Source organism: Pseudorca crassidens, chromosome 12, assembly GCF_039906515.1.
Source record: "Pseudorca crassidens isolate mPseCra1 chromosome 12, mPseCra1.hap1, whole genome shotgun sequence".
In the NCBI taxonomy this organism is placed as follows: Eukaryota; Metazoa; Chordata; class Mammalia; order Artiodactyla; family Delphinidae; genus Pseudorca; species Pseudorca crassidens.
Window position 1 is genome coordinate 45,063,191 of NC_090307.1, and position 17,378 is coordinate 45,080,568.

Sequence of the window (17,378 nt, forward strand, 5' to 3'; positions counted from 1 at the left end):
ATTTTTAAGACTTTTCCCCTATGGACCTCTGCTTCTCTGTCAGCTCTTCTCGGCTTGTACCTCCATGGTTGGCATTAATATTATATCCCAAAATCCAGTTCTCTTCTACTTGAAATTGCACTTCTCCAATGCCTTGAAATTACGTGTGGCCATTACTTTCCTTGGCCAATGAAATGTGAGTGGAAATGACCTCTGTAACCTATTCTCCAGTCCGTTGTGGTGAGGGGTGGCTGGAGAGGCACATGGTCATATACAAATGCTATGAGATCAAAGTAAGGCAGAATTCTGAGATTGGAGAACAGCTGCCTGGAGAAGAGCCAAGATCCACAGTAGACCTTGGGTGACTGCTGAGATTTGGGGGTTGTTTGTAATCGAAGCATGACCTAATCTATCTTGACAAATCTCTGTTTCACCTTCACTGGGCCCTTTTTTTTTTTTTTCGGCCGTACCACATGGCATGCAGGATCTTAGTTCCTCGACCAGGGATCGAACCCGTGCCCCCTGCAATGGAAGCGTGGAGTCTTAACCACTGGACAACCAGGGAAGTCCCCACTGTGCCTTTTATTTTTATTTATTTATTTAAACATTTAATTAATTAATTTATTTTATTTTTTGGCTGTGCTGTGTGTTAGTGGCAGCAGCACATGGGATCTTCATAGAGGCATGCAGGATCTTCCATTGTGGTGCGCGGGCTCTTCATTGCCTCGCGCGGGCTTCTCTCTAGTTGTGGCATGCGGGTTTTCTCTCTCTAGTTGTGGCATGCGGGTTTTCTCTCTCTAGTTGCAGCGCTGGGCTCCAGAGCGCGTGGGCTCTATAGTTGCAGCACGTGGGCTCTCTCACTGAGGCTCACGAGCTCAGTAGTTTTGGGCTAAGCACGGGCTTAGATGCCCCACGGCATGGGGGATCTTGGTTTCCTGAAGAGGGATGGAACGGATGTCCCCTGCATTGGAAGGCAGATTCTTCACCACTGGACCACCAGGTAAGTTCCATGGGCCTTTTAAATGGCTGCTTTGGGGCAATGATTAGCCCTAATCAAGACCCGTGTATGGTCTTCTCTGAAGCCTGCAGGATTAAAATACTAGATGAGGGCTTCCCTGTTGGCGCAGTGGTTGAGAGTCCGCCTGCCGATGCAGGGGACACGGGTTCGTGCCCCGGTCCGGGAAGATCCCACATGCCACGGAGCAGCTAGGCCCGTGAGCCATGGCCGCTGAGCCTGCGCGCCCGGAGCCTGTGCTCCGCAACGGGAGAGGCCACAACAGTGAGAGGCCTGCGTACCGCAAAAAAAAAAAATTAAAATTAAATACCAGATGATTTTTCTAGACATAAGATAAAAGCTTAAATATTTCTTAGCCTCAAGGATCTCAGACATAGGTGTCCCTCTGTTATATATTTACCTTATTTATTTTTTGTTTGCGCGAGGTCTTAGTTGTGGCTCGCCGTCTCCTTAGTTGCAGCACTAGGGCTCCTTAGTTGTGGCATGCGTGTGAGATCTAGTTCCCTGACCAGGGATCAAACCTGGGTCCCCTGCATTGGGAGTACGGAGTCTTATCCACTGTGCCACCGGGGAAGTCCCATTTTACCGTATTTACTTCAATAACTCTAACCTAAGTGATGAAAGTAAGTCTTCCCAAACCATTCTGGGTTCTCGGTATCTTTTAGGATGTCACTCAGCAAACAGTCATCAGAGGTCATGCTATTAAGACCTGTGATCTGGCCTGTTCCTCTTCTTGTGAAAAAATCCAAAAAAACTTTCCTATGTTTTAGTATATTCTGAACTGGGGTACATATGACAGCTATAGCCACCCCAAACTTAGTATGTATTTAGCAGGGATAAGAGATACAAAATTCATCTTCATCTTGCCTTTTAAATTTCAATGGAGTCCCTTGGAAGCAGAGCCAATAATAACTCCATGATGCTCAGCTTTACCTTGACTCAAACCAGGGTTTCTAAACCTCATCACTATTGACAGGAAGGGTAATCCTTTGCTGTGAGGGGCTGTCCTGTGCACTGTAGAATGTTGAGTAGCATCCCTGGCTTTGATCCACATCCTGGGCAATAGCACATCACAGTTATGACAACCCCAAATGTCTTGACATTGTCAAGTGTCCCCTAGGAGGCAAAATTGCTCCCTTTTGAGAACTACTGGCCTAAATGAAAGTATATTTTCATGATAGATATTGCTGAATGATGACAATTTAAACAACATATGAGGTTTAAAAGCATAAAAGGGTATTAGATGTAAAAAATTATCAAGAACCATGTTTAAGAACAGACACAGTAGGTATTTTAATGAAAGCAATGGTCCTGCCATTCTTTATTTCTCACAATAACACATATTTACAGAAGAAAAGGAATTGTACATTTTAATTTCTGATCATTATACAGATTTATTTTTTGCAGTTGAATAATAAAAGGATGAATCTCTTAGTGACTTTTTAAAATAATTTCAATGTTACTTGAAGGTACTAATTATATGTTAAATGTGTTCAGTAACTGTTGTAAGCTCGCTTGAAAACAAAGGACACTTAGCACCCAGTAAAAGTAATAAAGTAACATCATTAGAGCCAGGATCTTTTAGATCTGACCTGGAACTATCTTCACCGTAGATTCCCAATCCAATTTCTAAATATACGTTTTAGAAACTTGGGTGAAAAAATTATGTAAAAGGAGGGCTTCCCTGGTGGCGCAGTGGTCAAGAGTCCGCCTGCCGATGCAGGGGACACGGGTTCGTGCCCCGGTCCGGGAAGATCCCACATGCCGCGGAGCGGCTGGGCCCATGAGCCATGGCCGCTGAGCCTGCGCATCCAGAGCCTGTGCTCTGCAACAGGAGAGGCCACAACAGTGAGAGGCCCGCGTACCACGCAAAAAAAAAAAAAAAAAAAAAAAAAGTAAAAGGAAAATCTCCATAGGTTTTTGTAGGATTAGAAGAATTTAGTTTTTAAAGAATAATATGTCAATCAGTTTTTCCCTCATAAGGCCTTAAAAAATTGGCACCTTGAGGTGCTATTAAAAAAAAGGAGTGAAATTTTTTGCTTAGTCAACAGCTTCAAATATTGGTTTTCGTTTTTTAAAACAATGAATTATAAATTCCTTTTAATAAAAGGTTAAAGGCACAGTGAAACAATGAATAATAGTTGCACTTCACTATTTTAGAACTCAAAATAATTCAAAAGGCAAAATAATTCAGGTGGCCAGCACCTGGTTTGTCCCGTAGGGGGCAAAATTATCATAAGGGATATCCAGGGACAGGATGTAGAATTGCTGCACTGAGGTTTAACAGTGGCAGGTGACTTAAAGCTTTACTCAAAATACAGTTTTGAAGTTTTTTTCAAGTTTTACAGATTTAAAGATGCCTTTTGTATTGCTTGGAATTAACAAAAATTTATTTTCTGGATAGTGAGTACTAATACTCAGAAATATATTCTTTTATTCTTCCGGGACTATATTTTCAATCTAATGATTACCTCTTAAAAGTTCCTCTCCTTTTGCCCTTGTTGTCCAATAGGTTTTGCTTTACTGGTTGAGCCATCCAAACTGTAGGAAGAGAGGTGGTGAAACTAAAAATCTGTTGTTACTTGTTAGCAGCTGTGAAAAGCAAGCTTGAAACTAGTATCTAAAAGGGAAGAAATATGGCCCTCTAGGTTTCACCCGGCTTTACGTTTTTCTAATTACCTTGCGGTGGATGGCAGAATGGTAAGCAAGGCTTTTAAGAAGTAATGGATAATTTACTATAGAAAATTTTGGGGAACATGGCTATGACTACATTTACGCGTAAGGAACAAAGATGTTTATAGACGATTACAGTTAAGAAGCTAACCACAACCAAGTAACACTTTATCCTCAGGAGCTGAAATCACGCATCTTCGTAGCTTATTTCCTTGCCTTCAAAATGGAAATATTACTCTATGTCCTGGATTTGTCATTAGAGAGCCAAATATGAAAAACAGAGCCATCAAATAAGGAGTTGTAGCAAGCACTAAACATACAGGTACTTGAAGAACTAAGCTAAATGGGGGATAGAAGAGAGTATTGTATGTTACACCAATAGGTTCTCAAAAAACGTTTTTTTTGGTCTTCCCTGGTGGCGCAGTGGTTGAGAGTCCGCCTGCCGATGCAGGGGACACGGGTTCGTGTCCCGGTCCGGGAAGTTCCCACATGCCGCGGAGCACCTGGGCCCATGAGCCATGGCCGCTGAGCCTGCACATCTGGAGCCTGTGCTCTGCAACGGGAGAGGCCACAACGGTGAGAGGCCTGTGTACCGCAAAAAAACAAAACAAAACAAAAAGAACATTTTTTTTTTTGTTCTGGCCACGCCATGCGGCTTGCAGGATCTTAGTTCTCCCCGTTCAGGGGTCAGACCCGGGCCCTGGGCAGTGAGAACACAGAGTCCTAACCACTGGACCGCCAGGGAATTCCTTGAAAATGTTGATATAGTACAACTTTAAAAAATAGGAGATTAGGAAAAAAAAAAATAGGAGATTAGGGAGAACAAATGAAAAACATTTTTAATTGTACCAGCTATCATACTGGTGATGGTTTATTAGTATTATTATTCTGAGACTGTTGCATGCATAAAGTAGATGAAGGAAACGAATAATTGTGGGATATTCCTGTGTCCTTGAAGACCAGGATTCTCAGTAGAGAAAAACAAGAGACACAAATGTAATAGAAAAGACTAGGCAAAAACCCTGTAGTACTTAATTTGATTTGCAAGTATCAAAATAAACTCATGAATAAGTGTTTTATCTTAAAAAAAAGGATATTTCCTAGCTCTCTCCTAGAAACAAAGACCAATATAGCCACAGTGAACTTAACAGTCACAATTACAGTTCTGAAGCACTATTTCTCACTGAAAGTAACCAGGCTCATTAAGAGAAATGGCTGATACCAGGTCTGGGGCAGGAAACATCCAAGTTGAGCCTGGAATAGTCTGTCATACGAGACTACAAGGAAGCCAGTAAAGACTGCTAGAGTAGTATCAAAAGGACTCAGAGTCAACTTGATAAGGCCCCCAATGACCAAAGATAGGACAATTTGGGCTTTAATAAGGCAATATGTGAAATGGATTAAAGCCTATCAAATATGTTTGAATCCATGAGTTCACAACACTTAAAAAAAGTGATCTACAGAGGATGATAGAAAACAAGTTTATTATCTTGAAATTTGGTAAATAAAGGGGAAAATTCAAGTTTATTTTCCCTTTCCTATATGAACTTGACCACTGGTTAACCAAATAGTAGATATGGGGAAACACCTCTTTATAAAACTGTTCCAACTAATAAATGAAAAAGAAATGATAGAATATTCTCCAACCCACAACAAATCAATGGATCTAGACACTGAGTATCAATTTCAGCTGACATCCCAAGAGGGAACCAGACATTCTGCGCCCTCTGTTGAAAGAATACACCATGATCTATGGTCTGGCCAAAAGGTTGAACCTGAGTCTGCTCAGATCTCTGGATCCATGTGTCAATATCCAGAGGATAGAAGAACATGCTGAATTGTGCCATGAGTATGCAATTAACAAAATATAGACAGTGGGAAATTTATAAAACCAGGTTCTTCTGTAGGTAAATTTTAAGGAAAAGAAAGAAGGAGAAACCCAGAAAGATTAAAAGCTAGTGTGTAGAGACACACACTTGGGGGATAAACTAAGAAAGAAACGCAAGGAAGTGAGTACTATTAAAATCAATGTAGTGTTTACTTTTGTGGGGTTGAGGAAGAGGTTTGTTAACTGTGACAGGACACAGAGAAGACATCGAAGGTGACTGGCAGAGTTCTAAAAGAATGTTTCCTTATGAGAATGTAATAAGCTATATATTTTCTGTTTGGTTTTCAGTATTTCTGTTTATTTTATAATTTTCCTAAAAGATAAAATTAAAAAAAATCAAAGCCCTTAGGATTTTCCACTAAAAATTATGGATGTGAACACTTCTACTGTAAATATCAGCTGACGGTTCTTAAGAAGTTGCCTGTATTATAGAAATATTTCTAAATAATAAGCTACAAATATTTGAAAAATATAAAATTAAATTCTTATGTGTGCATAGTTATAAAAAATCAAAGCATTAAGTATACATTCCTAACATGAAATTTATTTTATTACAGTATTATGTTATACAATTTGGTTAAATGGATGTTGTCAACTGCCAAAATTTTCCTTTCCTACTCCATACAAGGTTATTCCTTTTATTCTATTAGCGGTTAGAACATGAACTCTAGAAGAGATTTCACATTTCCTTGAATGACCACACTTTGTTTCACTCACCATAGAACAAAGATTAGTTAATTTGACCAACCATGAGGGAAGTTATCAATATGTAGCATTACACACAATGTCATCCGATTTGCAAATATAGATCCTTCACTCACATACTCAGCCTTATGTTCTCTTCCATGTATTAATGGCTGATGGAGACTTTTTTTGCTGTTAAGTGTCTGAGAAACTCAAGAATGTAAAACAGACCTAAACCACCAAAATGAAAGCAGTTTTAAAATGCAGTATAACAATAAACATGGACAAACATATAACTGTGTTGTACACTTTTTTGCCCATCAAACATTGACAGTTTCCCTCCAATTCTTCAAGCAGCATCTTGAAAAAAATGGTGCAATTGTACGATCTCCTTCCCTTTTCTTTTAATACAATTATGTGGTGTTCGAGTGATTCACATATTCCAGAAGTGACCGGTCTAAAACCCTTTGAATAAGAGCTTCCTCAATTATATTAAAATCCTACAATAAAGAAAAATAATTAGAAACATACAGTCAGAGATGACAGTTTTCAGAAATTGGAGGATGAGAGTTAAGACAATGCCTCATTTTGCAAAGTGAAGCCCTGAATTTAGTCCAAGTTTCCACAAAAACTCATAGAACCCAGGACTTTTGCTTTGGGGCCTGTGCATTTTCTATTTCATTTTTACTGCCTATCAATTAACTAGCTACAGTCATAGTAAAATAGTTTTGATCCGGAATTTAAAGTTTTTATCTGATCTAACTAGTAGTTTTTAGTCAACAGTACGAATCCTGTCAGAGTGCTATGCTCCACATAAACATGTAATAGTTAAGACATTCCCATAGATAAGACATGTAATAGTTAAGACACGTAAAGTTAAGACATTCCCATAGGACTCATCAATCCCAGCAGTACTACTGAATATCTAGTTTTGAAAAAAAAAAGGTTGAAAACAAAACGCTCTTTCTCCTTGCTTCCCTATGGTCAAAACGGAATTCAAAACTTTAGGTCAGCACATTCTATAAATAGAGCAAAAAGTATTAAGAGCCCCATCCTCTGCAATCCATCTCCTCTTCGCCAATAAACTAAAAAAATAAAATAAAATCTTTATTGGAAGTCCACTCTAAGACATAAAAGCAAATAAATGAAATCCAAAGGAAAGCTATAAAGCACAGCAGAGCACAAGATTTGGACTCAATGCCAGGTTGTCCTGAGGCAATTTATTAACCTTTGAGCATCAGATATTTCATAGCTAAGTAAGGATAATGATATAGTACTCACTTCACAGAAGTTGCTGCAAGGAATAAAATGAGATAATTTGCATTAAATGCTTAGCATAGTACTTGGTAGTTTAGGAAACAAAAAATCAAAACAAAGAACACTGTTTCAACCTCACTTCCACATCCAAGAATATGGTTTTGAGTGGGTGTAAAGTATTCTCATCAAAGTGGCTTCTTCCTGACCAGCCCTGGGTCATACTTTGAATGATCTTGAGAAGAATGGACTGAACATGAACAGCCAAGACAGGCATGGAATCAACCTGGCTTTTAGAACGTCTTATGGAGCTAAGATAAAGAGGAACCCCTACGTGTTATGAAAAATGAGAACACATGGCTCTGTTGAGGGCTTGTGTGCCTTGGTGGCCAGAAAAGACATTATTTGAGAGACGGAGGAAAGAATATGAAGCCTCTGTAGTGTGGTTTGTTTGATTCTTCAAGTGGTCCTGATATTCCCATTTACTCTCTCCCCATCTCCAGTTTGCCTAACATCTGTGCCCTAACTGCAAATCACTCTACATGCATTATCTCATTTAATTCCCACAACAGCTTCTGGAAGCAGTATGTACTTTGCTCTCCTCACTTAACAAATGAACAAACAGAGGCTCCAATGTTAAATGCCTTGCCTAAGGTCACACAGCTGTGACAGGGCTGTTACTGAAACCCAGGTCAGAACCCAGGTTCCCTGGATAATCTGGATAATCATAGTGGGCAGATCAGAATGCATGGAGAAAAATTTCCAATGACAATCTTCAACAATTATTAAATTCCATCTTGAAACTGCATAAAAATAGTCAAAATCATGTGAAAATTATATGGAAATTCAAATTTAACCCTTAACATTTCATGTATTTAGATAACGTAACAATAAAATGTACTATTTCAGAACATGGCTATGAGTGATTTTTCCGCTCATGATAGGCAATACCCCTTTGCTGAAAGGGACTCAGGGGACAAAGCATTACTCTCACATGACAATGCGTAGAAAAAAGGCTATGTCAACCTTTTGCTTGTTATTACCATTTCTGATAACAGAAACTACGGTCGTAAGTATTAGAACTATTCATACTATACCACATTTTTCTTTCATCTTAAAAAAATCCTTAATATAATGAGATTGGCCATGAGTTGGTAGTTATTGATGGGTAGCTGATGGGTATACAGGGGTTCATTATATTATCCTACTTCTGTATATGTTTAAAATTTTTTCATAATAAATTTTTCTAACGTTTAAAAAAGTCCAATAAACATGAGAGTTGTGTTTTTTGTTTTTTGTTTTTTTTTGCGGTACGCAGGCCTCTCACTGTTGTGGCCTCTCCCGTTGCGGAGCACAGGCTCCGGACGCACAGGCTCAGCGGCCATGGCTCACGGGCCCAGCCGCTCCGCGGCATGTGGGATCTTCCCGGACTGGGGCACGAACCCATGTCCCCTGCATCGGCAGGCGGACTCTCAAGCACTGCGCCACCAGGGAAGCCCGAGAGTTGTGTTTTATAGAATTTAAATTAAAAATAGAGCCCGTGTGTCTCGCTACACTGATAATGTCATGTCTGTTACTAGCCATTCAGTATATTATAAAATGAACGCAAATTCTCTGAGCCATTTCCTTACCGATATGATTTCCTCTCAGCTATATAAGTTTTTAACTTCATAAAAATTATAACTATTAACATATTGGGAGGCACTAGAGTAGAAATTAAAATAATGTGAAAGTGAAATCTAGGTCTTTACACGATGGCTAATTATTTACATTACAAAGAAAATGATTTTGTCTAAGGCAGGTAACTACTTCACTATTAACAGTTTATAAAACAGCATGTTTTTATGATTTCCTACTTAATGCTAATACTTAACATTTTAGCTACACATACATTTTTTCCTCTACAATCTTACTCACTTGGATTAAGAAAGGTAAGCTAAACACAGCATAAAAACATAATGTAAAAGTAAGAAAATATACTTACTATGAAATCATCATAAAACAAAGTGTGACTGACTTGCAAATGTCTTATTAAGCTGCCATTGAAGCTGCCTGGATTCTCATTAGGTACTAAACGGCAAAGTGGACAGAACTGGAAATAAACAAGATCAAGAGTTCAAGAAAGAATTTTAAATAATCATTATTGTCAGAATTAAAAAATTAAATAACCATTCAACAAAATGAATTTTAATTTTATGAATCTATTGGCCATACCTTGGTATTGTTTTAGAATTGTATAAATATTAAAGCAACGTAAAGAAATAAAATTGCACTTATTTCTTCACATGCATTTCTTGTATATAAAAGTATATGTTTATCATTTAAAAAAAATTAATTTATGTATTTTTGGCTGCATTGGGTCTTTGTTGCTGTGCACAGGGCTTTCTCTAGTTGTGGCGAGCGGGGGTTACTCTGTTGCAATGCGCGGGCTTCTCATTGCGGTGGCTTCTCTCGTTGCAGAGCACGGGCTCTAGGCACATGGGCTTCAGTAGTTGTGGCACGAGGGCTCAGTAGTTGTGGCTCACAGGCTCTAGAGCGTAGGCTCAGCAGTTGTGGCACACGGGCTTAGTTGCTATGCAGCATGTGGGATCTTCCCAGACCAGGGCTCGAACACATGTCCCCTGCATTGGCAGTCAGATTCTTAACCACTGTACCACCAGAGAAGTCCCTATCACTTTATCATTTAAACAATATTACAGTCAGTAGGTGTGCCATAATTTAATTAGTTACCTACCTCTTGGAATACTGACATTTTCTTGGTATGTGGATATTCTATTATTACAAATTATAGTATCTATATTGTTTACTTTTGGGGGCATTATTTTCTTAGGATACATGACCATAAATGGAGATTAGAGGGTCAAAGTTACGAACTTCACAGTTCATAATATATATTACTCTATAGTTTTATACTGCCACCAGCAATACAGATTATAATACACCAGCATCAAATAATAATACCAGCATCAGGTGTTAGTATTTATACATATTTTCCTAATTTAATAGCCATTAATGGCTCTCTAATAAAACTTTTGCATTTTGAAATATTTATAAGCTCACAAGAAATTGCAAAAATAACGCAGAGAGGTACCATTTCACAATAACCCAGCTTCCCTTAATGGTAATTTCTTACATAACTGTGGTACATTACCAAAACCAGGAAATCGGCAATTAACTAGACAACATCTGACTTAGATTTCACCATTTTTTGCATGAACTCATTTTTTTGGGTATGTATGTATAGTTCTATGAAATTTTATCACACATATAGAAATGCATGTAACTACCGACACAATCAAGATACAAAACTGTTCTCTCACTACAAAGAACTCCCTTGTTCTGCTCCTTAACTTCCTCTTCTCTCCCAAACCCTGGCAACCACCGATCTCTTCTCCAGAACTTTTGAGACTGGCTTTTTTTCACTAAGCATAATGGCCTTGGGATTCATCCAAATTGTTGAGTGCATCAATATAGTTCCTTCCTTTTTACTGCTGAGTAGTATTCCATGGTATGGATGTACCACAGTTATCCATTTACCTTTGAAGGACATTTGTTGTTTTGGGCTGCTACAAATAGAGCTGCAATGAACATGTGCGCATAGATGTTTTGTGTAAACATATTTTCATTTTTCTAGGATTAATTTCTAGGAGTGTGAGTGCTGGGTTAGTGTTACAGTTAACTTTGTAAAAAACTGCCAAACTATTTTGTTTGTAAGTGGCTGGACCATTTTACATTCCCACAAGCAATGAGTGAATTATCTAGTTTTTCCTTATTCTCATCAGCATTAGTTACTGTCAACATTTTTCTATTTTAGTTGTTTTCATAGGCATGTAGTGGTATCTCATCATGGTTTTAATTTGTAATTCTCAAATGGCTAATATAAATGACTCTTTCTTTTAATATATACCACTTTATTATGTCTTAATATAGGTTTTTTTTTAAAAATTGTATTTCTTCGTGTATTCATTTTGAAAAATGAGATGCAGAATCATTACTGAGTTCCAAGTATATGTTAGGCAATAAATGAGGTGGTATTCTCACTTGATTCTCACAGAAACCCAGTGAATTATCATCTTTATTTTGTTGATGAACCCAATTTCAGAGAGGAAAAAAATTAGCTTAAATCTACACCACTTCAAGTATCAGAGCTCGAATCTAGGCCTCTACTAGACAATCCAATGTCCTTTTCATATTATAACAGTGGCTAATTTATCAGCTTGGATGATGTTTTTCTCTAAATTTAAATGAGATCTTTACATAATTCTTTTCTGTCTTATTATTTTATTGGGGAGGGGGGAGTCCCAGTTTCAATATGCTCAACTTCTATAAATAAGGCCATTTAAAAATTATGCTCTACTCAATTAATCTTAATGTCTTATTTTAAATAAAATTACATCATCTAAATTATTATTGCTTTATAATAATTAATGATTTCCTTACGTTCTAGCTATCTTTGTTAATTGACAACATGGCTATCCCAAAATAGCACTCCATCTACCCTGAGACCCCTACATAGTGAGAACAGAGCTGAGACCAAGAAACATTTTAATAATAGAAACAACCTAAGTGTCCATCAACAGATGAATGGATAAAGAAGATATGTGTACACACACACACACACACACACACACACAGAGACACACACACAGTGGAATACTATTCAGTCATAAAAAAGGAAATCTTGTCATTTGCAGCAACATGGATGGACTTGGAGGGTATTATGCTAAGGGAAATAGGTCAGTCAGAGAAAGGCAAATTCTGTATGATACCACTTATATGTGGAATCTAAAAAAATGACAACAAACTAGTGAATATAACAAAAAAGAAGCAGACTCACAGATATAGAGAACAAACTAGTGGTGACCAGTAGGGGAAGGGGAGGGGTAACATAGAGGTAGAGGATTAAGAGGTAGGGGATTAAGGGGTACAAACTATTATATATAAAATAAGCTACAAGGATATATTTTACAACATATATCCCACATATTGGGATTATGGCCAATATTTTATAATAATTATAAATGGAGTATAACCTTTAAAAATTGTGACTCACTATATTGTATACCTACACCGGTAACTTATATAATATTGTACATCATCTGTACTTCAATTGAAAAAAAAAAAGGATGTTGGCCTCACCTCGGCATGGACTTTATATGACAGTGAACGCAATGGGCAAATAACAGCCACCATATTAGAAGCTACCACTAACCTCAATCCTTTGGAGCATCTATTACAATGGACACCCAGCTCTATCCGTGGTTTCGATTAACTCCCACAGCAACTCAGACAATTACAGGACACTTTCTATATAATGGTAAATACCATTTGGGGAAGAAATTAAAGATAACGGAATCCAATGCCAAAAGAGACATGCACTGAAAATAATTATAGACAAATATGCAACCAAACTTAAGGTACCAGATGACACATCTAATTTAATACGAGTTTGGAAGCATATCTAATGAAGATTTTCTCCTTCTAACACGTTTATGCATATACGCTCCCACTGCCCAGTCCAGCCACAGATATTCTGAATACCCACGGAAATAAACTGCTGTGGGAATGAGGGCTCAGGCTCTTGTCACTACAGCTTTTAATTCCAAACCAACTGAAGTCCTGTCCCTTCCCATAAGGAATGAACCTCAGGATCAAGGCAGAAAGTAAGGCTACCTTTGAACCTGTGTGAATGGAAATATGATTTTTAGAATATCCTATTTTTCATATCACTACATCCTACTATGTGCTAGGTTCTCTGCCAAGAGCTGGGCATGCAGTGCTGAACAAAGAAATTAAGTTCTATGGCTTCATGAACCTAATAATTTGGAGGGAGAGACAGACACAAATACACAATTAACGAATTGTGATAAGTGAGAAAAAAGAGGGGAGAAAAGCAAGAGCTGAAATTAATTTGGGTGTCAGAGAAGTGCAATTTAAGTTGAGTTCTAAAGGATAAATAAGAACCAACCAGTGGGGACTTCCTTAGTGGTCCAGTGGTTAAGACTCCACGCTTCCACTGCAGGGGGCGCAGGTTCAATCCCTGGCTGGGGAGCTAAGATCTCACATGCCGGGCAGAGCGGGGGTGGGGCGGTGGGGGGGGGGTTGGGGGTGGGGCAGGAAGCACACGAAAAAAAGAACCAACCAGTGAAAGAAAACACTGGAAAGCGAGAAGAGCCAGAAAGTGTGGTTCTTGCTGAAACGTCTTCCCTTTATAAGATAAAATATTAAATTTCTCTCAAGAGTGGTCTCATAATTCGATCTGAAGCATGCTGTGTGTGTCATTTGCGTTTTTTGAGTCCAATATTCCATAGACATAATTTTTCAAAAAGAAAAAAACATGGCAGAATATAATTACTGTGTGACAAAAAGGAGCTGTTCTGAAGGTTGCACATGAGAACAGTCAAAATTCCTTGAGGTTCATAACTTACTTACCCCTGTTTGCTTCAGCAACTCAGAAAGAAAAGATTAGTTGCTTGTGGTTTGATCTCTGAATTATCTAATTCTATCTGGAAGGCAGAATCATTTGCCCAAATCTCTAACCGCCCTGAAACTTCTTACATCTGATAAGTCAGATGATGTCACTGATCTTATCTGAAGGCAAACCCAGCAATTCAGTCCTTTAGAGCAATAATTCCTTGTTAACTTCCACACCAATCCAGAAGCAGCCTTGGACTCAGCCCTCCTCGTCCAAGGATTCCACCAGGTGTTTTCACCTACGTGCCCCCAGAGGATCCCTAAGCACGTGACCCCAGCCCTGCCACAGTATCTGCATCCAGCCTTTTTCTAAGTAACCACAGGGTTTTTCTGGACTTCTAGTGGCACTAGATGCTTCAGAGTGCACGTGTCTTAAGCTTCTACACTTAAGCACGAAACACTAACACAGGAAACCTGAAGGTTTTCTGTTCCAGAGACCACTTTTACACAGCCCTGGTGTATTACAGAACCATGGCTTTTCTGAGCAATCGGTTCCTGCCTGAAGGCCTTGATAGCATCCTGGTCTTGTGGTAAAATTTATTTCACCTCCTCCACCTCTCCCAGGTTGGGTTCCCCAACTGTGAGAGTACATGGCTTCCTCTGAGAAATCTGCTCTAGCCTTGATTTGATATAGCTGCAAAAATGGTAGTAACCCGGCATCACCACCCGACTCATTTGCTACTACCCTGTGAAAAAGGCATCATCATATCATCATCTCCATTTTACAAATGATGAAACAGAGGCAAAGAGGTTAATGGGATTTTCTGCGATTTGCACCAAAGCTTATCTCCTCCAAAGCCTAGGCTTTCCTCCCCCCGCCCCAGGGCATTGCTGTTCAACAGAAATGTAACAGAAGCCACACACATAATTTTATTGTTTGAGTAGCCACATTACAAAAACTAAAAGGAAACAGGTGGGATTAATTTTAATAATATGTTGTATATAACTCCAGATATACAAATTATTATTATTATTTTAATAGAACTTTATTGAAGTATAATCGCTTCACAATACCGTGTTAGTTTCTGTTGCACAACAAAGTGAATCAGCCATATGCATACACGTGTCCCCATATCCCCTCCCTCTTGAGCCTCCCTCCACCCCCCCATCCCACCCCTCTAGGTCATGGCAAAGCACCGAGCCGATCTCCTTGTGCTATGCTGCTGCTTCCCACCAGCCAACTATTTTACATTCGGTAGTGTATATATGTCCATGCTACTCTCACTTTGCCCCAGCGAAGCCTAGGCATTTTAACTACTAAATTCCACGATTCCTGGTTTATCTCTGTCCTTATGTCGGCTTTCTTCAGTGACCTCTATGACCTCTAAATCATAGAAGACCCAGTTTCCATGGGCCACCTTCAATCTGATGGCCAAACTGAGCGGCATGTGGACTGGACTTCTGTGGAGCAGGTACACAGTACCAATGGATGGACAAATATGGGGCCCTCCCTGGAGGGATGCTGTAATGCGGCCCATGGTCCAGAGTGCCTAGTGTTCCTCCAGCCAGAGCAGCACCCCGGGCACTACTGGTCAGGGCTCAGACTTTGTCGATAATATCTCCTTCATAGGGTTGCTAGAAGGCAAAGAGGCACCCAGAACTCAGTAAATGGTAGTCACTATTATGCCATCCTAATGCTTTCTTCAAGCTTCCTCTAGGACGGTTCCCCAGGGACCTATCATAAAACACCTCCTTAGCCCAGTTCCTCCCACAGAGCAACTTGAGCAGGAAAAGCCCATGACAACCTCCTCTGCTGCCCCAACACATATCAAGCTCTTAGCTAGCCATTCCAAGAACCAAACCTCTGGGCCATTAGGATAAATAACAAATTCCTTTGACTGTGCTGTGGGAGGACTTTTGTCTTGAACTTGCTAGTGGAGCATAGTGTCTATGCCCTGGAGGCTAGACTACTGGGTTCAAACTGTAGCTCTGCTTATTTACCAGCTATGAGACTTAGCTCGTAAGACTTAACCTCTCTGAGCCTCAGTTTATCACTTGTAAAATGGGGATAAGAATCATATCTATCTCATAGGATTGTCGTAAGGGCTATCTAGCTATCTCTCCATCAATCACCTATCTAATATACTTACATTTCAACTTCATCCACTTTCCGAAAGGATTTTATGGAAAACAAACAAACAAACCTTAAAACAAATTAAAAAAACCCCAAACTCATATATATGAAAAACACACATACACATATATACACATGTACACATATACAACATAAAACTAAAATAAAATTCAAAAAACTTCAAGGTATCATTTTACATCTGTTAAGCCTGGATAAGTTAAAAATAAGTGTACGCATAATTTATCCCTTATAAGTACAACACTCAAAAGTCCATACATTTGTGTTCATACCATCATTTTATAATTTCTTTCCATATAAGAACAGCCTCTACTCTGATTTTGTTGATCATATTTTGTCCTTTTTCTCTGAGTTAGAAATATGCTACAGGATATTACTGTGTAAAAAACTCTCTTATTGGGTAATTCAAGACACTCTCCTAAATCAAAAAAAGTTTTTTTAAATAAATAAATAAATGTACACAATCTTGGCCAGGTTAAGGTGAAAGTGGTTTACTCATAAATTGCTGACACAAGTATAAATTGACTCAAACTATTTAGAACACATTGCAAGAGTTAATAAAAACTTGCACTCTTGGTCCCAGAAATATCAATTTAAGGAATTTCCTCTTAGGAAAAAAGTACTTTAGAAGGAAAAGTTTAAACGTACAAGAATGTGAATGTAAATCCTAAAAATTGTCACCAATCCAAATGTTCTAAAATAGCAAAATGGCTAAGTAAACGATGACGTATCCATCATCACCCTGCCTTACCTCTCAACTATACAAAAATGAAAATTAAAAGGGGAACTCCCTGGCGGTTCAGTGGTTAGGACTCCACGTTTTCTAATGTGTATCAAATTTAGACACTGCAGCAATGTATAGTAACACAAATCCTCACCACAGGTCTCCTTTCTGATCTGTGATGAGTAATGCAATGATCCAGCAAGCTGTCTTCATCCAATTCCTTCTGACAAAATGGACATACACACCTGGAAATTACATAGAATACAAACATTACTGAAATTGTTGATAATTAGACAGTAGTCACTTAACTAGAGGTTAAAAAATAGAATGTAAGTTAGTTTCTAGTCCTCATTCTTTCTGAGTTGATGTTCTTTTTCCAATCCTGATAATAATCTTGGTGCCTAAAGTTTTTCTCATGAGAAATGTAAATTTGTAACCTCACAGGGGCAGGATAGAGAATCAGTTATAGTGCACTTGAAGCACTTTATTTTCTTTGGAAGAGAAGTACAATCTGAGCACCCCATTAACTGAGAAACAGAGGAACAAACCACCCAGCTGTGCCTAGGTTACTTCTTCTGTCCCTTTTACTTCCTCC

General features: G+C 38.7%; 1 protein-coding gene across 1 annotated transcript in view; it reads right to left on the reverse strand.

The window, feature by feature from the left end:
- Nucleotides 1-2,285: 2,285 nt before the first annotated feature.
- RNF125 (ring finger protein 125) overlaps nt 2,286-17,378 on the reverse strand; it is a 40,932-nt gene continuing 25,839 nt past the window's right edge. The window contains exons 4-6 of the mRNA XM_067699397.1: nt 16,938-17,028; nt 9,478-9,585; nt 2,286-6,739 (exon numbers count right to left, since the gene is read on the reverse strand). Of these exons, the coding sequence (XP_067555498.1) occupies nt 6,653-6,739; nt 9,478-9,585; nt 16,938-17,028 (286 nt within the window). The 3' untranslated portion in view covers nt 2,286-6,652. The remainder of the gene's footprint in view (nt 6,740-9,477; nt 9,586-16,937; nt 17,029-17,378) is intronic.